The sequence below is a fragment of the Myiozetetes cayanensis genome, unplaced genomic scaffold (assembly GCF_022539395.1).
Source record: "Myiozetetes cayanensis isolate MyiCay16 unplaced genomic scaffold, myiCay2020 scf1, whole genome shotgun sequence".
Taxonomy (NCBI): domain Eukaryota; kingdom Metazoa; phylum Chordata; class Aves; order Passeriformes; family Tyrannidae; genus Myiozetetes; species Myiozetetes cayanensis.
The window spans coordinates 116,770,017-116,794,525 of NW_026086604.1; the positions used below are offsets into that span (position 1 = coordinate 116,770,017).

At 38.7% G+C, this 24,509-nt stretch overlaps 1 protein-coding gene across 5 annotated transcripts in view; it reads right to left on the reverse strand.

The window, feature by feature from the left end:
* Nucleotides 1-24,509, reverse strand: part of CREB5 (cAMP responsive element binding protein 5) — a 257,223-nt gene that overhangs the window by 188,936 nt on the left and 43,778 nt on the right. For all 5 annotated transcript variants that reach the window (XR_007627942.1, XM_050308266.1, XM_050308256.1 and 2 more), the window contains exons 3-4: nt 22,015-22,108; nt 14,276-14,397 (exon numbers count right to left, since the gene is read on the reverse strand). Coding sequence is in view for 4 of the 5 variants with exons in the window: in XM_050308266.1 (XP_050164223.1) it covers nt 14,276-14,397; nt 22,015-22,108 (216 nt within the window). In the remaining variant the exon portion in view is untranslated. The remainder of the gene's footprint in view (nt 1-14,275; nt 14,398-22,014; nt 22,109-24,509) is intronic.

A 24,509-nucleotide genomic window follows, 5' to 3' on the forward strand; every position in this document is an offset into this window, starting at 1 on the left:
CAGTCTGTGAAAGATAACACTTGCCTGGTGGGCACATAGGTCACTATGAGGATCTTGCATTTTGCAAACTACCGGCAGATGTGCAATAAACCCATGCTGACCTTCTTTCTAAAAGCAAGCAGCAACCAAAGGCTTAATAGGATGCCCTGGGCATAGAAGACGTAAGAAAAGAAGTTGATTGCTTGTGCAACTGTTTCTACCAGCAAGGAACTGATGCATCAGGAACAAAACTAAAGAGCCCTCAGAGATTAATACACGATGTTTCACTGGGAACACAGGGTCTGTGTCTGAAGTGATATAAGCCAAGGGAGGGAATGGAAATATATTCTTACCTGACAAAAAGATACTCAAATAGAGATATAACCTTGTTAGTCTGGTTAGACACCACAAGGAAATTATTAAAACAACTTTCAATAACACTTTCTTAATAGTGCCCAGGGCTCTCAATCCCAGAAGGTAACTGAGAGCACCTTTTGCCAAAGGTGACTCTTTCAAGCTCAAATAAACAAAAAGGTCAAAAAGCCAAGAGTCTGTGCCATTGAGACAAACAGTTTGTATGTGGCAATGTTCAGATCTGCAACCTACAGGACAGAAAGATCCACCATGAAATCAGATTTGCTTCTTTTTCTGTTCACAGATTCAGAAGAAAGGAAGGAAGGCAGGGGGTGGGGGGGAGAGCAGGGGAAGTAAAAAATCAAGTATAAACTACCATCCAGAGGTTTCTAATCCTGACAAAAACAACAGTAATGTTCCTGTTTGACTTCAATTTGATATTCATAGCTCCAGTTCTTCACTAGAAAAAGAAAAGGTTGATTTACAAATGTATGTCCAGCCTTTCCAGGAGCCTGTGATAGTAGGTATTTTCATAAAGCACAATGGTGTGAGAAGACTGAAATGAACATACAACAAAAATGAAATCAACTGCTCAAGATACCATTCAGCACATAGCATATAAAAAATTATTGAAATATTTATAGAATTATATTGTTTACCTACATTTCTCTTCAGAATCAGAACTAGCTTTTCCATGAAGCCAGTTAATTTGCTCAGAACGATCAACACAAGATATATTTCTGAAGTCTCCAAAATTTAATTTTCTACTCATTTTTCAGCTGATGAACAAAAGGAAACTGCTCTTCCTGCATAATTAACTTAGCTTATACTCCTACCATGAACAGTCTGTACGCTATATCTGTAGTAGCTATATGACAAAGTCTCATTTCTGACCTTCCTATGCATGTAGGAGAAAAAAATAAAAAAAAAATTCCATCAAAAATCACACTGCAGACTCCAGAAATTTCAGCAAAACTGACCTCACACTAGAGGTGATGTAAGATTACCTCATTATGCATACAGATATCCACTCTATTAAGCAATATTTTCAAAGGATGTAGTAAAAGGAAAGCCCAGTCTGAAAACATGTTGAAGCTTAAGCTTTCCAGTCAATTCAGGGGGTTTACGTGAGCAAAATTGGTTCCTTGGTGAAGTTTTAAGAATTTCTCCACTGAAACTATAGCTTCTGATTATCTCTTTATTAACTATTATTGGCAGAAGCTTATCTGCTTGACAGGACAGAGAAGAAGCATTTACAATTACCAGAGTACAACATTGCTTTACATCCCAAAAAGGGTGAGGGTGTCTAGCTATCACGCTCATGGAAGTGACAGGGATCTGATCCAGACAATGTCTGTACAGACAGCACTCCAGGTTCCTTAGCTGCTCAGCTCTTTCACACTTTTAATGCATCAGCTCTGGAACAAGCAGAGGTTTTTTTATTTTCCTGGAAAACATGTTGTGGTATTAGGTTAGTAACTTAATCTTGTTGGCAATATAATAGTTATGGTATAATCCCTCATGTTATAAAAGTAATTGCCATAATCATAAGTTACATTAAATTATTTCTTTTTCTACAGTGCAGCTGCAGTGGTTTCCCACTCCCAACCTGCCATCCTGTCGCTGATGAGACAAGAAGGGGCAGAAAGCAGAGCTCACAAAACACTACTACATCCCATCCCTCTCCCTTGCCTAATAGCAAGTGACTCCCCATCCCAGTTAATAAAGAGCTCCTTGTCCCTCCATTATGCAGTGTAATCTTTAAAAGATTACATTCTCATTTGGGAATGAGCCAGGAGCCAGTGGGAAATTCTCTAGTAAATTGGATAGAGAGACAACAATATGAAGGGCAGCTGGATGGAAGGACATTTTTTCAGGGCATTCCTATTCCTGGGGCCCTCTGGCATTGTTAGAAGTCCTGCAGTCTCATTTCTTTTCACTGCTCTGTTGTCAGGATAATGCTATTCAAGAAGGGGATACAGATTAGCTGGTTTGAAGATGGAATGTGAGGAAACGAATATTGAAAAGTAGTAAGAAAAGAAGGAGAAAGTCCAATTATATTTTTAAGTCTTACCACCTTACATAAAAACAAGGAAAGAGTATTTTGTTTTAAAACACTGTATTAAGTGGATCAACTGCAAAAGTAAAATATGGGTTTTTTTTTCTTCCCTGACTGTCATCAATAAGGCAATTTGAGCACTCCATCACTAACAGTGTATTAAGAAGTATTTTGAAAGGAGCATTTCCCTCACTGACTCTTTCCCCTTGCCTGCACCTTCCAACAGATGCATTTGTTCTGTGGAATCTACTTTCCACCTCAACCTACCTGTGATCCAGAATGGAGAAAATTAAAACAATACAGGGCAGGCAGCCCTCTCCCATTTATCCCTGCACACAGAAAAATACAAGAGATGAGAAAGGCAACCAGATTTTTTGTTGTGAGGGGTTTTTTTTTGTTTTCCTTTTCTTTTTTTGGGGGGGGTTGGTTTTGAGTGGGTTGGTTTGTTTGTTTCAGGGTTGGTTTTGGGTTTTGTTAGATTAATTTGGTTTGTATCTTTTTAGGGTTTTTCTTTTTTTTTTTTTACATATATACAAATTTTCATTGTTCTTCAAAGTATTTTCTCAAGAAATTACACAGATTTATGTATCCAGAAGACCAGAGACCTGAAGACCTGACTCATGTTTATTGGGTCAATAATGGCATACATATACTATCATCTCAGTACCACATTTTGTTAGAAAATACGGAAATCTCATTACAAAAAAAAAAAACAAAACAAAACAAAAACTATAACAAATTCCTTTTTTTTTTTTGTAACAGACCTTTTCTCTTCCCCCAGAAAAGTAAGTTTTTAATCATAACATGAAATCTAATCATTATTCCCATTCATGTAACATAACTATTTATTAGGAGGAAGTAAAAAAACCAGTTGTCACAGAAGGTTATCTGAAAGATCGGGTTTCCCCTTAAGTTTCTGTTTATCCAACTACAACTTTCTTCACCTGCCAGGATTGAGTAACAACAGTTACCTATAGTCCATGGAAGGCAGTAGTTAAAATACGTTAAATAGAGGATTGTTTGCACTGATTTAAAATCTTGGTGTTGGGAAGCCCTGATTCAGCAAACTATCTCTCTTCAGAAAACCCCTCCACACATGCTTGAAGTTAACCATATGTTTAAAAGCTATTGAAGACATGGATTTTGGCCCCATTTCAAAAAATCAGTTATATACATATTTAACTGTCTGAGATGGATGAAGCAAAGAAAAGAAACTGGGATATGAGAGGTGCACCTGAAAAAGATTGCAGCCAAACAATAACCCACAAAATAAGAACTTATGTGCAGAGGTGTAATACGTGTAATAGTTTTTCTGGTTTTCCTGAAACATATATGTTGGCATTTACACTTGCATGAGTTTATTGTATTGGAAAAAAAATACCATAAATAGGAGAACTATGGTAACGTTGTCATTATACAAACTGGCCTTGAACTGATGCATACATCCCAAGGGACACGCACAGAGATCTCAGAGGTAAGACAGGAGTGTGATGAAAGAAAGAATATTTTAAAAAGACTATAAAGAAAGCAGAAACAACATCATCCAGACTGACTTTTTCACTTTTTCAGGGAAAAACTATTCACTTTTTCAGGGAAAAACTATTCTAATATTCAACATCAACTGAGCATCTTCATTTCTCCCCTTCTCTTGTACAGCCACAGCCTTTGACATCTCAACTTGACATTAAGTGGAGAAACTGATTCCATTTCCTTGTGTTGGGTGTGGGTTAGTGTGATGGGGAGAAGAGGAACTTATACTTTTCACACTCCTCTATCTCTGGTCCTCCACTTCTGCTGACAAGTACATCACAGAAATATTTTAATTCTCCACTTCTCAGAAACTAAAGAACTCTCCTTTTAATGTCATGTGAGTGCTGTTTTTTCACTCTTTCTCTCACTTGAAAAGCCTGGTAGCCTCCCTCAGTTTTCTTCATGTCTAGGTAATACTACTTTTCCCTTTCTTCTGTGTGAATTTTCCTTTCCATTTTTCCACCAAGTCTGACTTGGGGTAAGAATAAGTCCTTTAAGTAAGTAAAAAAGAAAGTTACTTTTCTTCCTTTCATTTCTTGCTCCCCTTCCTCAACCCATACTCTCCTGTCTTCCTACTTTCTCTCCCCTCTAGGACATCAGCAAGGACTCTCCCAACACAAAACAGGAGAGATTGGCAACGAACCTTATTTTTCCTTCTTCCTTGATAGGAGAAGAAAAGGTAGGGTTGGGACAAAAATAAGCTGCCAGATAGAAGCCCACACAATCTGCAGATAGGGCAGCTTTCACCTTTTCTTCTAGGTGTCATGTCTCAGTGTCAGTGATAAAGCCACAGCTCCCTTTCTGTGCCTGCTTTGAATTTCCCTAGGCCTTGCTAAATCCACAAACAGGGGGAAAACACCACCACCCCACACACACATACCTCAGGTGAGGAGAATGAGGAGGAAGAGTAAATATCTCTTAATGTAGGAATGAAACCATGTTGCCCACACATACTTTAATAATCTGTGTTGAGAAGGAGCTCAGAGATCTACTCAACTAACCGCTGTAGAGGACTTCTAGCATTTACTGAAAGGTGCTGTGGCACCTCCCTCGTCACATGCTACACTTACAGGCTACACAGATTAACATTGTTTTTTATCACAGTTTCTTTTGCAGGTGTCTTTTATTTAAAAAGGGAAATTCTAGCCTTTAATAAGAAATACCAGACCAAACTACAACTAATGAAAAGGAAGAACACCAGGCTTACAAGACAAGCCAACAAATTCTCCTAAACACTACATTGTAAATATTTACTGAGACTCACAGAAAAAAAAAAGTCAGTAAAACCTTCAGAAAACAAATTTCCAAATAAAAATCAGAATAAAATTAAAATGGGCACTAGTCATTTTCTGGAATTCCAAAGAAAGAAAAAAAAAAAAAAACTTCTCCAGGCTCACAATTACTTTCTTATCCCTATTAAGCATATTTTTCCATCAAGAAGAATTCTCTTAATAAACGTATGCCACAAAGGATCATTAGGCAGGAAAAACAGGCCAGGGCAAGGATAACAAAGACGAAAAGAAAACTGCTGAGAGTTCACCTCTGCTGTTTATTTTGAGGCACACTTAAGATTTGAGTCGGACGATTCTAATTGTATTCAAAGATTTAGTTCTCTAAAGAACATAAACAAAACTAGCAAGGGCTAACAGCCAGAATAAAGCTTTGTTCATAATCATAGAGTAAGGTCAGCTTTTGTTTGTTCTTTTATATGGTAATCTCAACTCCTCTGTGTTGACTTTTAAATTTTAAAAAATGGAGAAAATAGTTTTTGAAGACTAATGGCCTATTTATTCAGGGGCAGGTCTTTAAGCATGCTCACGTATTTTCTAGCTTCTTTTTGGCTGTGCTTTCCTTATCAAGTCTTTTAAAGCTTTTACACCTAATCTAGGTTAGCATGCTCTGGTTAGCAGCTTGTATCCACTGAAAGGCGCAGCAATAATCCATCTAGGTTTAGGGCTTTTTCATAGAACTGATGCAGAGCTGTGTCAATTTTAATGTCATGCTATGGAGAGTGCATGTAGCTCTCTCCACTTTAGAGGATTAAAAGTGACCTCTCTTACCAAAATCAATAAGGGCAGCTTGCTGTGACTAATAGGTTGTAGAAATTCAAAAGAAACGGTTTGTAACACTGAGTTCATTCTCCCCATGTCTCTCCACACCCAGCCCCAGACTGGCTGGTAGAGCTGCACTTTGACATGTACATTCACATGGCGAACCGATGTCTGTTCCCTTCCCGGGCATCAGACTGAGCCACACACAGTTTACTCACATTTCAGGGAAGAAAAAAAAGCTGATATTTGTTTGATAAGAGTGGACTTGGCAACTTCCATACAGAAGCATATGAGAGAGAAATCAGAATAAGGAAACAGTTAAGACGTACATTTTTTTACCTCCCTAATATGGTTTTTAAAAGGCCCTATTTTTACATATTAACAGGACATCATCAACTACCCAGATACTTCACATCACTTTATGAACACTGTTGTGTTTTTTTCTAGTCTCTGAGCAAAGGTTTTTCTTCCTTCAGATCTTTGCCTAGTTGTAATAGGCTAAAAATTTAAATGCCATTAAAGTCAGTGAAACTGCCCCAGAGATGTATGAGGCTATACATGAAACTTTAACATGTAGCTTTAACTGCCATCACATGGGATCAGTTGTTCTGGCTTCTTTCTTCTCTCCACTACTCCTTTTGTTACTCTGAAGCACATCAGATTTAAAAGTTAAGTTTGGGGGCCTTTAGAATGACAGTAATTGGGTGGGTGATAATGGGACATGCTACAGTGTGCACACAATCGGTGTAAAGTGTGTTTTCAGGTTTTCCGTTTCACATTTTGTAAGCCTAAAGAACACTAGCAACTCAGATGTGGATCTCCTTCCACCTTATGGTGAAAATACCCTTACTCTCCTGGATGCCTCTGACTTCCAGTTTATCCTGGTTGAGGTACAAATTAAAAATCCTTACCCATGGTTCATAGCCTGTGGACATTTTCTCTGCCTAACAATCACCATCATTGTCTGTATGCCAAAAACCAAGACTTGCCCTGGGGAAGCAAGGGAGAAAAGGGGCTGAAGTTGTGGGAGGAACCCAACTGTAAAGGTTTAGGAGTCCCTATGGAGGTTTATAAATAGTTGACTGCCATGTGCAAAATGTGAAAGAAACTCAGTCAGCAAAAGAGCTGTTGCTGTTCTGAAATTTTCTAACTACATCCATTTAGGCAGTAGACAGAGTTATAAACAAACATTAAATCAAGAAATTATTAGCATTTGAACTGTAGCAAGATAATAAAATATATAGGGGTATAATCAGCAAATAATAGGAAAGATCTGCAAGCGAACCCACCAATTAATGATAAATACGACTTGGCACAGAATAACTTCACCAATATGGATCTCATTAGATGGCCATGGAACCTGTTCCTGCAGCAGGCCTCTCTGACTGAGGGAAAGGTGAGGTAACTGAAATGTCAGCACACCCAAACCCTCACAGTTCTTGGGCTCTAGGATTGTAACCACCTGGGCTAAAATGACAACCTTATGCTGCTGGGAGGGCCATGCCATGATGTTCCAGTCTTCAGCTAATTCATTCCCTTCTCTCAGCTTTTGGACCTTTGCTCTGCAATTCCCTCTCAGTGAAGGTGACTGAGAACACGCAGCTTCATTGACTCTGGAGAGCAAAAAACCCTCTTTCCTCTATTCACCTTGCTTTATTAATGATACATCTTATAGAGGGAAATGCCCCCAAGCAAGTAATATCACTTAAACAGATAAATAATTCGCATATGGGGAAGGGGGAGGGGGGAAGAGACCTTACCTTATTAGACTAGAAACAGACACACCATGTTAATACAAAGAATCAGCATATGGTTCTAATAGGCTTTCTTAAAATGATTTATCAGCTGTGATTAAACCCTCGACCAGCATGTCTATCTTCATAAATAAAGTAAAAGTGCACCTTGCTCTGAAATATATCAGCAGTATCTTATTACCCACCCAACCATATAGGCTGCAGTCCACTCTGGGGAGCAAAGAGCTCGTGTTTAATAGCACAGCGCACACTCTAAAGAGACTGCTGAGATTTAGGGGCTTTACCTAACAGACAGACTTATAAAAATGCCACTACAGGGAAGGTTTATCCCTTCTTCATGTGCCATCCAGTCCATCCTGCTGAAATCTGAACTGGTAACAAGAGAGCTGTACCATTAAAAACATACCTAGGAGGACTAAGGCAAAGGGCACAAATATACCATGTTGTTGTGAAAGAAATGTCATAATGAAATCAGGCAGGCTTCCTTTTTTTCAGGTAACTAAAATGTACAAAACACAACAACCCCCCAAACATTACAAGAGAGTGACTCAACTTCTTTCAGACAGAGACAATAAGAAGCAGAAGGAAAAGTGGTCTGTCCTGACTGAACTCTGCAGGATGAGTCATCAGCTGGAATTCAGAAGAACATGGAAGGATTATGGTTATGGAGGTTTAACTCAATCAAAAACGTATGCCCTCAAGAATTGCCTTTCTGCACGATATAGGCACTTACTGCTGGAAAAACATTCAGGTCTTCCCTTGGAGTATGAGAATCTAAGTCCATAAATCCATTCAAACAGCTCATTTCTACAGAAGACAAGATAGACCTGGCTGCCAGAAGATAAGATGCTGTACCAGCAGCAACAAACCTGAGTTAAAGCCTTTCACATGAATATTTCTGGAAGAATGTTTTGTCTTGACACCTTTCCTGCACCATTAATGCAGAAACTGTCTCTTTTGTAACAGAGTTCAGTGTAGCAACTAAGTGCCTGGAGATGGATGCACGCTCAAAACAGGACTCATAAAGCCAGGGGACTGAAGGACCAACTGCAGAGCTGCCATATAAAATACAATGTACCACCACATGTCTGCCATGAAATCTCCGCATGTTAAGAAAAGCAGTTAAAATTCAGCAAGTCTACTCATCTGGAGAGAGGAGGAGAGCATTCTTCCTGTCTTTGGCAACACTGAACAACAGCTGATAAATCTTTAACACACATGGTCTGTGGGATGCCCTATGTTGAGACCGACGAGATATGGAATCAATCCGAGGCTCTGCCACAGACTTCCTGTGCAATTTTCAGCATGTCACTTCAGCCCAGATCCTTTATGGTAGCTCTCTGATTTACTCCTGCTTTGTTTCAGTGAGAGCAAGGCACCAAAATGCATTTGAGAGTGTCTATCCATCTTTTGGAGCCACGCTACTAAAGATATTTAGGAACCAAAAGAGATAGAAAGCTGCTTGCTTGGCTGAACAGTGTATAGGACCCAGACTCTCTGCAATTCTCACTCCAAGCCTGTGATTCCTTCAAGAGCTTGGTGTCACACTATAAAGGAGCTTTGGAAAGCAACATCCTCTAGAATCTGTTTTTCCTTAGAAAAAGAGACAAAGCATTTACTTTCTCCATAGGAATGCTGTAAAAGCTATTTTAATTAAGAAAAAGCGTGCCTTACAAAACAAAAATGAATCCAAAAGAGCAGATCAATAACCTAATGCAGTGAATGCATATGAAAACTCAAAATAACCCTCAGAAAAAGTCTGATACAGAGTTATAGTGTATCTTTCTAATACTTCAATACATCATGCAGAAAAAATGCTATGGTGTGAGGATGCTTATATCTTCGTATGTGAACCCCACCAAGCTTGTGCAACATAAGAAATGCTTACTGGACATTCTTATTCCACTGAATTTAAAGGTACTGATTTGGTATTTACTTTTTATCTCCTTGTTGCATTGGAGAGGTTTCCTTTAAAAGAAAAGAAAAAAAAACAACAACAACAACAAACTAGCAGGAATTCTTTTCTAGAAGTCGAAGAGTCACTGAGTTCAGCATGAAATCGTGAGATAAATTAGACAAGTGCATTTTACCTAATTTTTTTATTCTGATACACAGAATTATATACACGGTAGAAGGAGAACCTAGAAGGTACAACCTAAGTTTATGTCTTTCAAACACACATTGGACTGTAGTATCCAACAGAGCACTCCAGTTACAGGTCTCCCTTGCTTAACAACTAAACTGGATATTCAGGCTTTTTAATCCTTCTGTAGACTGAACTTATTTAACCACCAAAGGCTCTGTATTTGGTTTTGTTCTTTTTCTTTACTTGTCTACTTCAATTTGCTGATCCCTTTCTAGCAATGATGTGCCTGCAGTGGGATAATATACTTAGAACAGGAATGTTAAGCCATATAGAGGACTTGCTAGCCATGAGCTTCCTGAACTGACACTGAACCACCCACATTAAAATCAAGCAGAGAATAGCTGTTTCCCTGCCTTATTTGCATAATTTACATATTATCTTGTAGCACTGAACACTGGTTAGAAGATTTCAAAGTTGCAGGATAAGCCTCAAGAAGTGATGCATCCAAATTCGAGCATAAGCAGAATGATTTTAAAAATGTCTCCATGTTGAAAATATTCAGTATTTGTAAATACTGCTTGATGCAATACTCTACTTGCTACTCTCAGCATAATTCCACTCTTTCTTATTTCATGCACGGAGGTCAGGATAGATGCATCTTAATGAAGCAGATCCAACTAGTTATTCAGAAACAGATCCTAAGTCTTCCCATCTTTGACATTATCTTCTCAGCCCCAACTCAGTGCTCAAAACAAGACATGACAGCAGGGCCTGTCCAGTAGCAGCAAAGGTCATGTATTTGTAAGTATAACCCATTACAAATGCTTTGGATACTTAAATGTTCCAAGCAGTCTAAACCTAAAACCTTCAGCTAGCAGGCTAAGACAGCCATCTGATCAGCCAGCACTACCTGCCTTGTCAGATTGCAAATTTTGTCTAGGGCCAAATTGTCAATTGATATCGACCTCAAGCTCCTAAGAGCTTTCATATTTACACTTCTGCAAGTAGAAATACAGTATAGATATGCTTTTACTTGTGCTAATTTTGGTGGTGAATTTGGCAGGTTGGATACTTATTGTCAGTAAGCGAGCCATCAAGAGTATGCAAAAAGCCACTTTGTCGTATGTTTATGAATATGCTTATTGCTGACCTATAGCATCCCTTGCATTTAGGGAGCAGGCCTTTCTCAAGCAGAGACTTACAGCTAATATTGGATGGTATAGGAGCCACAGGAGCCAAAGAAAACTGACAATCTCATTTCCATTTGTAGCTTTACTTTTCTCAGTTCAGTTCAGGTCCAAGAAATCATCATTATTGTTACTTGAATCCACTCAGTCCCTGAGCAAAGGCTAATTCAGATATATTTTCAGAGACAGTCCTTGACAGATGAGCTTACAAGCACAAGACATATCAAGTATTGGAGGCAGAAAGAGACATTACTCCCACTTTACACATGAACAACTATGGCAGAAAGATGTCAAGTGATTTCTTCCTGGACAAGCAGTTGGGATATTAATGGAAGCGTTTTCCCCTCCATACTACCTTTACAAAAACAGCTACACACGGTTTTCCTAAAACCACGCACTCAGCACTTCACAGCTAATTTGGAATGTCACCAGTCTTCATAACTAGCTTCATCCTAACAAATTATCATGGATTATCCATGGGTTCTCGCTCAGAAGATTAAAAAAAAAAAAAAAAAAACAAACACAAACCTGCAGCTAATGAACTTTATTCTCTGAGTTTTTGAATTATGACTCTCAAGGAGCAAAAAAGCACAACCAAAAATGAAAGTGTTTTTCTCTTACAAGATTTCAGTATCAAGCTGTGTGCTAAGCCACAGTGATATACTAAAATAAACAAAGCTGTTTCTTTCAGGATCCAGAGAAATTAATATGACCAAAAATATTTTCAGAAGACTTTTCTGAGTCACGAGTGAGATTTCCATGCAGTTAACCTTAGTCTCCATATGTTAGTAGGTCCATTAGGCCAATGCTACATCACACTCATATTCCAGGGACAGGCTGTGAGAAACATTTCCTTAGGGATAGCTGCAGCCTGAGGAGTCCCCTTCTGTCTTGGCCTTTGTCTCTTGCATTTGTGTAAAGCCCTATGGGAACTCTCTACAGATTCCTATCTGACAGTCAGTCGGTAATGTAAGAATGAACATACAGCAGACTAATTGGAAACACAGAGCAAATGTTACAGGTTAGCCAGCTAGTGGGACTTATGCCCCCTTTTTCTTTTTTTTCCTTTTTTTTTTCCTCTTCCTTTTTTCACCTCTTCCCTTTTTCTTTTCTTTTTTTTTTTTTTTTCCCCACCCCCACCATCAATTACTTGCTCCCTCACCATCAGCAATGGCAGCTCCAGGGGTTGGTAGAAGGAGAGCAGAATAAGAGTCCCAGAGACTGCTAAACAGCTGGAATTATCAGGTAACTTGATGCCCTGTCTAGGTTTTAATCAGATTGTGCAACCACCCCTTGTAAGCTAAAATGAAATATCAAGCGTTGCAGACCGTGGCTAACTGCACAGAGGTCCACTTCTGTAGATTTCTCTTCATCTCCTATTCCTGCAAAATAAACACCATGCAGAAAGAACTATTTAGGAATCCCCTAATGCACACAGAAGTAGGAATGTACAGAAATGTTCTCCTTGATTCTAGTTACAAGTCCTCCCTGAAGCACTGAAACCATGAAGTTTTTAAGTTAAATGTAAAATTAGACACACTGATCCCAATACAGGCTATTTCCTAATATTTGTCCCGCACACAAAGCTGTGAGGGTCAGTCTGGGCTATTTTCCCAATACTTGACCAAAACTTGAACTCTCTCACATTTGGACACTCTTCTTCCTTGCTCAGCATACCATGACACAGCCTCTCTCCGCCTCTATCTGTCCCACTCTCTTTCTTTATGAGCCACAAATAAACCATCCCCAGACTTCTTTCCCTATAAGCCAAAACCAAAACACCCCTAGACTCTCTTCTCATCTTCTTTCTACAAGCCTCTTTTCCTGTTCTGCACCTCAGCAAGCAGCTTTACACCTCTTTTCTTCCACAAAAGCCTCTCTTGGGTCTTTACTTTGCAGATCTCATGATCCCTAAATGCTGCTACCTCCAAATTTAATGAGCCCCAGCAGCATACACACGCCTTACAGGTATGAATTTTTAGTTGGACAGCAGTCACCAACAGTCAAAGCAAATGAGGTGATATAGTAGCTGTAAGAGGGTGTGCCTACAGAGGAAACCTTTGTCAATGGAAGCACAGACAATCTGAAAGGCAAAATAATGTTGAGGCAAGCCAAGGGGAATCATTCTCTGGCTAAAGCACTGTAGCTGTTTCACAGCAGCCTCTTCCTGCTTTTAGTCGCAGTTAAAGTTCAAATTGGGCAAATACAGATTACTGTGAGAACTAAGCCAAGTAACACAGTGTTCAATAACTGGGGAACTCCTATGACAGGGGACACATTACACAAGAATTTCCAAGAGCTGCAGAAATCTGAGAAGGGAAAACAGAGTCACAAAAGGGAACATTTTGAAGGGAAGGCATTAGGCTGATTGTTGGAAGGTTGCAGGGTGCAATATGCTCCTGTAGGAAGCCCTGCACTGCTCATGTTTTTATTCTCACAAGCAACCAGAACTTTGGATATTATTGGAAAAGTTAAAATTTTATGCATTACTTATTGCTGGCTGCTGTAGTGCATTAAGCTCTTTTACAATTCCTTGAAAATTCTAACAGTGCTTTAGGATTACCCAAAATACTCTTAACAACTTTTGGGTACAAGAGTACACTTAACCCTGTGCAAAGTGGCCTATATAATTCAACCAAAATTTAGCAATACTGGAACCAAAAGAACACTAATTGGAAATGGGAGACATTATCTACTAGGTATTTGAATTCAAAGTTTCCTCACTCAACATGAATGCTTTTGAGAAATGCAGAAACATGGTAAAGCTGGTAATGATGAAAAATAAATCCAGGGGTCCATCACACAGAGGAGGAATAGAATAAAACAAGGAAGAAAAGAAAACAAATTTTACTGTTAACTAAATGTTCCTTCATCATCCACATTTCCCTGTAATGTATTTGAGTAAGTTTGAAATCCTCACTTCAAAGATGGTATAATTTTCCCAAGCCTCTCCCTCAAGAGGTGTGTGGTTTGTGTTAGAATTTACTTAAAAGCAGAGACTTGGAATCAAACCCTGGCAAACACAGTTACACACTTTTGGAAATTTAATGCTGGGGTTATTTTGTTGTTTTTTTTTTGGTTTGGGGGTTCCATTTCTGTCAACTGCTACAATAGTTTAAAAAGCATATCACAATGTATAGTGCCACCTAGTTTCTAACCAAAAGGTTACTACCAGGTAGCAGAGCTCAATCTGCTTTCACACGGATTAAAAGACATTTCCTTTAACGTTTCAAGGAATCAGAAGGGGAAGAAGGGCTCAGTGTGCTCACACTCACCCTTTTGTTGTTCTCTTCTTCTTGTGCCTTCCTAAACTCGTGCTCTAGGGAGCAGTCGATGTCGTTGAAGAGGCCCACTTCCTCACAATTCTTCAGAAAGCGTGTTGGTGTAGGAGTCTGATCTGAGATATGACAAGAAATGATTGTTGGTATTTAATATTAAAAGGAGAGGGAGACAACCATACAGTTTTCCAGGAAAAGAGAGATCCTAACTAAACTTCTTGCCTTCCTACCCTTACCACACCATCATTTAAAAAGCCACATAGTGGTGAATTTCAGCACTGTACACTGCAGACAGCCAGTGCTTGCCATCAGTATCTGAAAACACGCAGCATCATTCAACCAGAAAGACAAGAGGATTGCTTTTCACAGGGCACATAACACAAGTGCATATCCTTAACACATGTAAATGATCATTAGAACTGTCTATAAACCTCCAAAAATAGTTGTATGCAAAACATGAAGAGCATTTGCGCCACAGCAGGCAGGTAGCTGCTGTTGATGTGCACCAGTTAATGCCTTTAAGTGCTTGAAAACCACCTCAAAAATACACATATTTAGCAAAACACATGAAGGTAGCCTACTGTGAGAAGTTCTGCTTCTACCACAATTTTTGAAGGAGGAGCGAAATGACATTTATAAAAGCTGTAAAATGGTAAACTTTGGCCACAAAGAAGTGTCCTTTTGTGTTTTATATCTAAAAGTGTTGATAATACACACAAACCATGAAATTTGGAATCAAATAATCTTTAATGCCTTCATCTCTAAGAATATTTTGCCCTCTCAGAATTAATATGAGGAAGGACAGAATTCTCTTTAATGCCACAGACAGGAGGGACTGAAGAAAGTACAAGGTTTTCAGACACCTTCTGCATAGTCATTGACAACTACCTTATGGTTTGTAATTCATTTTTTAAAGAATGAAAACTCTGCCATACTAAACCATGTTCCCATATTAGGTCAATTCAGAAAAGAGCTTCCCACCTCAGTGAGTTCTGGAAGAGAAAAAATGGTTTCTTGCACCTAGATAAGCTGGGTCAAGTTCCAATATTACCCCCTTAGAGCAGTTACCTGACGCAATGAACCTCACGCGATCAGTATAGAAATACACAGCAGCCCTTAAACAAAAGGCAGCACAAAAGAAAGGTATGCAAAAGGAAATGCAGCTTTCACTGGGAAACTGAAGGGGAGGAGCTCTCTCCTCCATTATAAAGACACCTGAAGCCAATTTCCACCTGTATCAGGTGTGGTCATCCAGATTTGACCTTCTTAAGAAATCTAAGGGTGAAGACACTCATTTGCATTTATATTTCTGATGAAAGATCCTGATGTAACTCAAAAAGCAAGTACTTAATGTTAAAATTCTGCTTTATTTTTTTTGGCTTGAGCAGCCTACTTGTGAGCTTAAAGGAAACAAAACTCAAGTGTTTAAGAATGCACACATATTTATCTATTAGTTTTCACGGCTAACTACCATATTACCAGAGTCAGAAATGTAAGACTATCCAAAAATCTAGCAAGAACTCAGCACAAAGGAAATGAGTTGACGAGGTGCTGACAGTGATGAGAGCTTAGGACACTCAGCACTTCATAGGTCCGTATCCTCTATTCTCCCCATATGTTTACTGGAGTTCTATGATCCACAAATCAGACGGGAATTCACACCAAGATTTTGTTAAAACAGACAGCCCCTCTCTCCTCCCAAATAGTGCGGAAGCACTACTAACCACCCAGCCTAAACTCCATCCACAGACCTTCTGGAAGCCAGCTCAGTCAGATATAAAACAAGAGCTGCCTTTTTACCTTAAAATACTTCATCCTTCAACATTCACAGAAACCAGAAGTCCACAAAACCCATGTTTGTGTGAGAGCAGAACTGATAAAGATCCAGACTTCAAAATGTTGAGACTTTACATAGTTAAACTGCTCAAACACTGAACTCACTGGTTTCAGGACTTCAGGGCTACTAAATCCAGTGGGCTTGTGTTACTCTGGAGCAACCAACTATTTTGCCTCTGCAAAACACCAGTTCTCCTTTAGGACATGGGGAAACTAGTAGAAGAAATTACTCTCGACACCACAATAATTCTTTTACTTAAATTAGGCAAGCTCTTGTGTTTTAACTGGGAGCAGTATCACAAAGAAGACCCGGTATAAGCTAACTATTCAGGTCTCCCAGAATTAATAAAATATTCATAATTCTCAGCACTTAAAAATGTAGTAATAGTTCCAACAGCTTATGACTGACCTCACTGATCCCTGTTGGCACAAACAAAGTTTTTGTTGCAATCACCAGTGCCCACAACTATTGCAGGCTCAGTGACAATGGGGTTTTAATTTGTTGTACTTCAGCAACTGGGTAAGCCAGACCCATCTGGACCCAAACTCAGACAGAATCAGCAGTACTCTCAGCATTCCTGCTGAGGATATACATTATGTAGGAAGCTGTCCTACAGGCACACTGGTACCCATACAGCCCTGGAGTTTAATGTCCCAAGATGTATTTTGAATTGGGATGCTTGGGATACAGGTTTATATAGGTTAACCATGGATATTTGCCTGTTATACTGATCAGCCATCCCAACCCAGTCCCTTTGTCTGACATGTAAAAATCTTTCCATCCTCAATTAGTTCCATCCTCCAGAATTAGTTTACTATGCTTTGAGGCATCTGCCTCTAGCCAACTCTCACTTTGTAGCTGAACCCCTCATCTGATAATTACTTAGGAAGTTAATTCTATCTCACCTTTACCACCAACTTGAACGCAGAACTTGTCAAGCTTCAGACTAGGAAATAAATATTTTGTTCAGCCTATTACTCAGGTGAATAATCAGCCTCTCTGATGGCATAGTCATGACCAGGAAGGCTGCAACAAACATTAGTTTAAATAAACCTCAAAAATGTAAATGGACAATATATAAGCCCCAGAGCAAGTCCAAACGGTCTCACCTGTGAAGATCTCAAGTTAGTCTACTGTATCTAACAGGAGATGATTTCAGAAGCACTCGGCAATCAGATTCTGACCAGAACCTGATGTATCATGTGTATTTTGGTTGCTGACCATTTTGAAAATATGCCCTCAATGTCTGAAATGATACCTGATTTTCCAGACTCATTAAATAAATTATGCTGTATGGCAATGAGGAATTTGTAGTCTTCAGTACATTCAAAAGATTCCATTATGTACTCATTATGTTTGGCAATACATGGGGGTTTCTTTGTTGTTCTTTCTTTGAGGGTGTGGGAGTTGAAATAATAGCCTCAGAAAGGACACTCAGTATCAACATATTGTTTTCAAAACAACAGCTCAGGAAACACAACATTAGCTTGCTTTATAAAAAGTTTACTTGACTCATCCAGAATGTGTTTTGTAAAACTACCTTGAATTCTTGAGTGTCATCCCTCAAAACACAGAATAAAACTTTAAAGCACGATACCAGTTTTAAAAAGCCCTGGAGAACCAAAGAACAATTATGTGAAACAAGCTTTCATTTTGGGAAAAAAAAAAAAAATCTGATTCAGTAAAAGATACCTAAACAGCACAGCTCCCAACTGTGTAACTTGATTCTTCATCTTTCTTTAAAAAAAAAAAAAATGTTTAGTCTGATGTGCAGTAATAACAGGCATTCGGCTTGTTCAGCTGTGGGCTCTGTTTAAGTTATACACTTGCCTGTGTTGTGCTTTCATACAACGATAACAAAGTCAGAGTAATAGGGCTAACATGGAAAACTGAAGTGCTGCCCTTCAAGCAGCCACAATGAAAGGGGAATGCTCTGAGAAATTAAAAAAACTTTCTTCATTGATCTGGCAGGTTCCTACCCAAGGGTACCGAGAAACTCAAGATCATAACACCTCAAACAGGAGATAAAAAAGGGAGAGGAAGATGAGGTGCACCCAGGCATAAGTGGTGAAACTGCCCCCACTCAGATCAAGGCTACCTAGAATTTTACTGCTTAAACATGCATTGTTTAAAGAACTGGTTGGACTTTCTATGGGGTGCACATACTGTGTACAACAAATTTTTACAGTCTTCTCTTCACTCCAAACCTAACCAGTAGAATGTTAGAAGACTTACCATTTCATTATTTGGTAAAGCAAGAGACACAGAAGCAAACAAGAAAGCAAACAACAGTATTAGTCCTTATACCCAATAATTTTGTACTCCACAAAATTCATGCCTAGATAAACCTCTCTGTGTAAACTACAAGGAGAAAAAAATTAAGCCAACCAAGGATGACAGAAGCTACCTCACTGACACAGGCATTACCTGGGAAAAGGAGCACATTTGTACTACCTTTAGCATGTTCTCTTTTTTCATCTAGAGATGAAAAGACTGTTTCTATCTCCAAAGTAGGCTTTAATACCAAAACTCTAGAGGATTGGACTTTAGTAAATAGAATGAAGAAGAAAAAGGGTTTCTATGTAGATAATCCCCAGCTCCCAAAGTTCAGTTCCACAAGGCTTTTAGTACTTACCTGGAGGGAACAATCTATTCCACAGACATTAATGTTTCGGTGTTTAAACACAAAATTTTTGACATATAAGAAACTACAGAGTTTCAAGGCAATGCAATCAATGTTCAGTTAGCACAAAAACGAAGAGATGATATCTATTTCAGTCAATCTAACTACAGAGTTGCCTAAAATGATGACTGGCATGAAAAACTTACACAAGGTATTCTGTGTTATCTCAAACAGCCTTTTTTGGCTGGGAAGATGGAAATGGAAAACATCAATGACTCTCTATCCATACTTACAACAAGACTTTCTAACAAAATAAAATAAAATGCGTATACAAAAAGGAACAAACAACATTCATTTTAAAAGATTCTTTAAAAAGAATTGTAATGTCAAGTTGTCCAACAAACTATTACTTGCATTTTAATGAAATGCCTCTAGCAGACTTCCCTTCCGTTTATACAGCCACAGAGACCAGAACAGCTGTTTAGTGTATATATGCATGTACCTGGAGTTTCTGAACTGGTTCAAGAGTCACCAGATTTAATATAGCTTGTTCTTCTTAAGCCAGCATGAAGAAAAACAGTAGAAAATATAGTGGAGCTAATTGATAACAAGGAAGCTCCTGGACAGACATACTTGATAAAGCAGCATAGCACCAATACTTTTGATCAGGTCGTGAAACATTGTTTATTAAACACTGACCCCACCTACATAACAACATATAACTTTACATGTAACATAATTTTATCTCTCCCTTAGAAATTTATACTTCAGACCTCAACACAGATTTCACAAAAAAAAAAAAAAAAAAACAAAAAAAAAACCCACACAAGTTCCTTCTTCCAAAGCCACATTTTGCTTAGTTTCTAAGATGTCATGTTGGTACAAGACCAACAGCCCCACAGTTTTAAGTGCGTATTTTCAGCTTATAGAAAACTTGTTCAGTGTGGGTTAAATATTACTGAATTATTCAGATCACAGACTGGGGATTAAGCTAGCTCTTGAAACAAGGTAGATAGTTCTAATGTCTAACTGAAAGCATGCAGGCCATTATTTCTCATGACTAACTGATAATAATGAATGGATCAAATACAACAAATTAAAAGATAATATACAATATATTGGAAAAAACCCAAAAAAGTCTGACTTCCAGGCATCTTAGGAAAAGAGGGTAAAAAACAACTAACACTGCACCTGGCTTATTAAAGGGCAATTGCTGTTGCAATTCTTTGAACCTACTGATGACAGAAAAAGTTTTAAAAAAATGAAATAAGCAAAAATGCAAAACACAAGGAAGACAAGAAGACAAATGTCTAAGAGAAAAGTCTGTTTCTTGTCCCCATATATCATTAATTTTTCATTATGAAATCTAAGAATAAAACATCTTAAACTTTAAGGTATTTAGATTTCCCCAGGGTTTTGGTGTGTAATGAAACAACTATTTTTCAATGTCTCCCTGAAGAGAGTAGATGATCTATGATGCTTCCATGCAGAGGATTGCAAAATGCCAAACAAATCCAGCAAACAAACACAAAAAGAGAAACCAATACACAGCAGCACAAAGTCGTCAGACCATGACAGTCAAGCACATTGGCCCCAGTCTTTGAGAACACGTGTACTCTTTCACTAGAGACAGAGGATCAGCATACACAAAGCTCGAAGAATACATCCCTTAGAGGCAATCTTGGAGTCTTTCTGCCCAAAAAAATTCTGCATTAGTATATACTGTTGGCTAACTGCAGGTTAAGGGGACCCAGTACTGGTGGTAGAGCTGAAAGACAGTCATTTTGTCTGGGAAAACAAGCCACTGGAAGGAACAGGACAGTCAAATCACAGAAGTTACCAAACCCAAATGGAGCTACTCTACTCAGGGGATTCCTGATGAAAGAATAGACTTCCTAGAAACTGCACTCCAACAACAGTCTTGCCTAACAGAAAGTTTTAACAAAAGCCAACACTTGCACAGGGTGAATGTGCCCACAGCACAGATGTCTTTGAGCAGTTTCATTGCCAAAGGACAGAGTCAAATGGAAAAGCAGTATTTTCTCACTTGTGCTTGCAAACACAGGATTCTGCAGGCACAGCTGTCATGCAGGCACTTTACAAGCTCTACTCTTCAACATGCTGTGTACTGTTTCTTTCTAAACTTTGTCCACTATGGCATTTTCAAATGTAAAAGCAAAATAAACTCTATTTGGGATAAAGTCAAGTCTGTCTCACTATCACTGGTGCCTAGAGTCCCAACAAAAAAAAATAAATCAGATATTTGCAAGCCATTGTTACCTAATTATGATTATCATAAAAGAGTTAGTCTGCTGGAGACCCTTTAATCATTATATATTAGCACCTAAAATGGCACAATTTATCTTGAAGAACTGCATTGCAAAAGATAAATATCAGACTCTGGTGAACATCCACACACAACTTTGTATCATAGAGGTTTTTTCTGCAAGTACTTTGAAACCTGAAAAATCTTAGTGATATTATTCTAAAGAATCCATTACTATAGCCCATAAAATAAACAATAGGAAAGGGAATAGGAGAGGAGAGAAGAGTAAAATGAAGGCTAGCTTGACCTTACTCAGCACTCACTGAAGGCCAGCAAGTCATCAGTGTGTGGTTACACAGACAGGAGTGTGAAAAGATGGCGTAAGAAAAATACTGCTTAAGAAACTAAAGGGTATAATTGCATCTAATACCAAATAACCCATGTGTATGATGGGGGCAGTGCAGAGAGAGATGGTTACTTTCAGAGGGAAAAGAGTCCTGGATATTACCCAGTGGTTTACCTTTCTGGTTATGGTTATTTACGGTGGACAGTTCTTGAGTCACCATAAAGGTGGCTTGTATAGTGTGACCTGTTCCAGTTGCTGAAGTGAGTCTGTGCAGCTTCAATAGCCAGTCTTACAGGAACAGCACAAATTCACTTCATTAACACACTCACTGCTGGGCTCCCAGGTGACATGCACTTAAGTGCCTATATTTCACTGGCACATTGACACGAGAATCAATGATAGAGCTGCCAGCGTGGCTGAGATTCAGCAGTTTCTTTCCCTCTCATGCCAAACATGTATGGAGGCATAAGAATGGTGAATGTCTTTTTGTTCAAAGATATGCATTCTAGCTTATTCCATCTCTACTTATTATTTAACTGGAGCTGGGGCTTCTGACTTCTTAAAATCAATGTTGGAGGCAATTTGCCAGTAGCTTTCTGATAGCAGTCATGCTTTCAACATCATCTGAATAGTTATCTTGACTCTTGAATTCATGTCTTCTTACCTGATAACATATTATCTGTTTTTATTGAAGGAAACTTCAAAGTCATTTCATGTTTGTGCCTGTGAATCATCAGATGATCCTCTGTTGGAAAACGCTGTCAGGCAAACATAGAGAGAGAGAGAGAGAGAGAGAGAGAAAAAGAGGGAAAAAAAAAAAAGAAGAATTTAATTCTCTAATAAACTTTTGGCATTGGACAGAATTTCAAAAATGAGAGAGAGAAAGAAATTTATCCAGCTAGAAATGTGTCTACATAGCACAGGAAACAGAATATTTGAAAATGCCAGTGAGTATGAGTAACAAATAATGGTACTCAATTTAGAAACATATTTGCTGCCGTGCTCTCTGGAATGGCAAACTGTAAGGTGTCGTGCATTTGCTTGAAAAAAACTGCAGACCAAGTTTTGGATTCTAAGGGTCTCCAGCTACCACAGCCTCACAAGTCACCACGTGTCTGAGGATCTATGATAGCTGCTGTTGTGTGCTCTTTAGCCCACGGCAAATGCTAAGTAATAAGGCAAATCTTAAATCACTACAGGATTTTTTCTGCCTTTGTGTCTTTCTGTAACCTATATCTGATGAACAGCAATAAAAATAATCAAATAAGCCAGCTTTTCCCTACCCAAAAGTATTCAGGTAGAATGTGGTTTTAATTTTGGAAATGTCTGATAGTTTGGCTTGATTTGAAGTGGCAATGCAATGGTGCTCAGTTTTACAGCAACTCATTATGACCCTTTATGACACTAAATTAAATCCTTTTCCTTAGTCAAGGAGAGAAGGTGGAGGGATGTTCTTTGTAAGAAACTAATCGGTGTGTTAGGTTTGTTTTTAGCCTAATAACAGACTTCTACAACAAATAGCTCTTTTTTAACAAGACAAAGAAGGGATAAGCTTGAATAAATGCTCAAGCACTTGCACACTTGGGCTCAAAGAGCAGACTGGTTCTGTGAAGTTTCCTTCATCAGAATGGTCACATACAGATCTTTGCTGCTGTTATAGTTTTTTCATGACCAGAAAAGGCCAAAAGTTGTATCACCAAGGCTTGGGGAGGGTGGAGGGGTAGAATTTAAAAGCAGCTTTTTAAATCAACAGGTACATAGGAGACGGATTAAAAAAAAAAAAAAAAAAAAAAAAAAAAAAAAAAAAGGCAACAGAGTTAAAGAGATCTAAAGTTTTCAACACAGTATACTCTTGGCTAAGTGACTTTGCTTGTGACTATGGTATAGACAGTTGCCTTATGTTACACCCTCTGAGAATCTCTCTAAGCCCATAGGCAAAGCAGCATAAATAATGGGAATGAATTCTCTGGAGGAAAAAAGTAGAAAAAGAAAGAAATCCTGAGGAAAATCCTTTTCCTAACTGTGAAATCCTGGTTTGTTGCTTACTCATCTGGAAGAAATGCGGCACTAGAAATTTATGCTAAGAACAAAGGCAATATGTGAGAAAGACTTTGCTCAGTGAAATTGTGAGGAGGAAAAAAACCCACATTTATCTCTACTGAAAGTGGATTTTCCTTCATAGATGCCTTGCTCTATCTTCAGGATAAAATCAGCCAGCTTAAATAGGGCATGGGGCAACAGAGGAGAAACTATTCCTCCAGCCCAGACTTCTATGTCTTTTTTCTAAGTCTACTTTCTCCCTTGTGCACAAGGTCAGTTCTTTCAGTCCCTAATACAAATCCACAGTGACCAAGAAAGAAGCCAGTCCCCCGTCAACTTAGCCCGATAGCAGCTCTGCACTATGCACTTGTGTGAAGTCCTCATTTACAATAAACAAAGGTCATGTTTGGAAATGGGAAATTAAATGTTTTTTAAGATGCAGTCGCACATACATTGTTCATCTTTCCAAATTGTAGCAGCATGCAACCAGCCTTGCTCTCTGAACACCTAAAAGAGCTTGTTTGGATCAGATTCTCCTCCACTGAGGAAATTTATTAATAGTTGAAATGAAAACACTCAGATCAGCTGATTTCAGTGTAAAATTTAGTTTCAAGTTTCATCAAAAAGGTAAACAAAACACGACTATAAAACTTAGATACTTTTATTCTACCTATGTGACAGAATGGTGAAAGTTTAACTCTGCGTGTGGGGATCCAAAGGGACACATCCTTGACCAGAGGGACAATCCGAAAGATGCACTCTGACACTTAGAGAAAAGTTTCCACTTAGTGAAACAGCAGAGCTGCTCAGCCAGTCATTATCTGGACCACAGGCTTCTCCCTTTCCTTGTTTCATCTCCTGGCAAAATCAACACCTACACTCCAGTAACAGTCACTCATTGCTCTGACAGAAGAACCTAAAGGGCTGTAAAAATATTAGCCAGCTGAAAACTCTCAAGTACAGTTGAAGCAGGGAAAGATTGCACTAATTAAGAGAGGAGACCTCTGGGAAATGGGTACGATAAATCACTTAAAATAGATGTATACAGGAACCCTGCAGCAAAAGCCCAAAAGATGCCCTTGCTTGAAGATTTTACTTACAAACTCTTTTCACTAAACC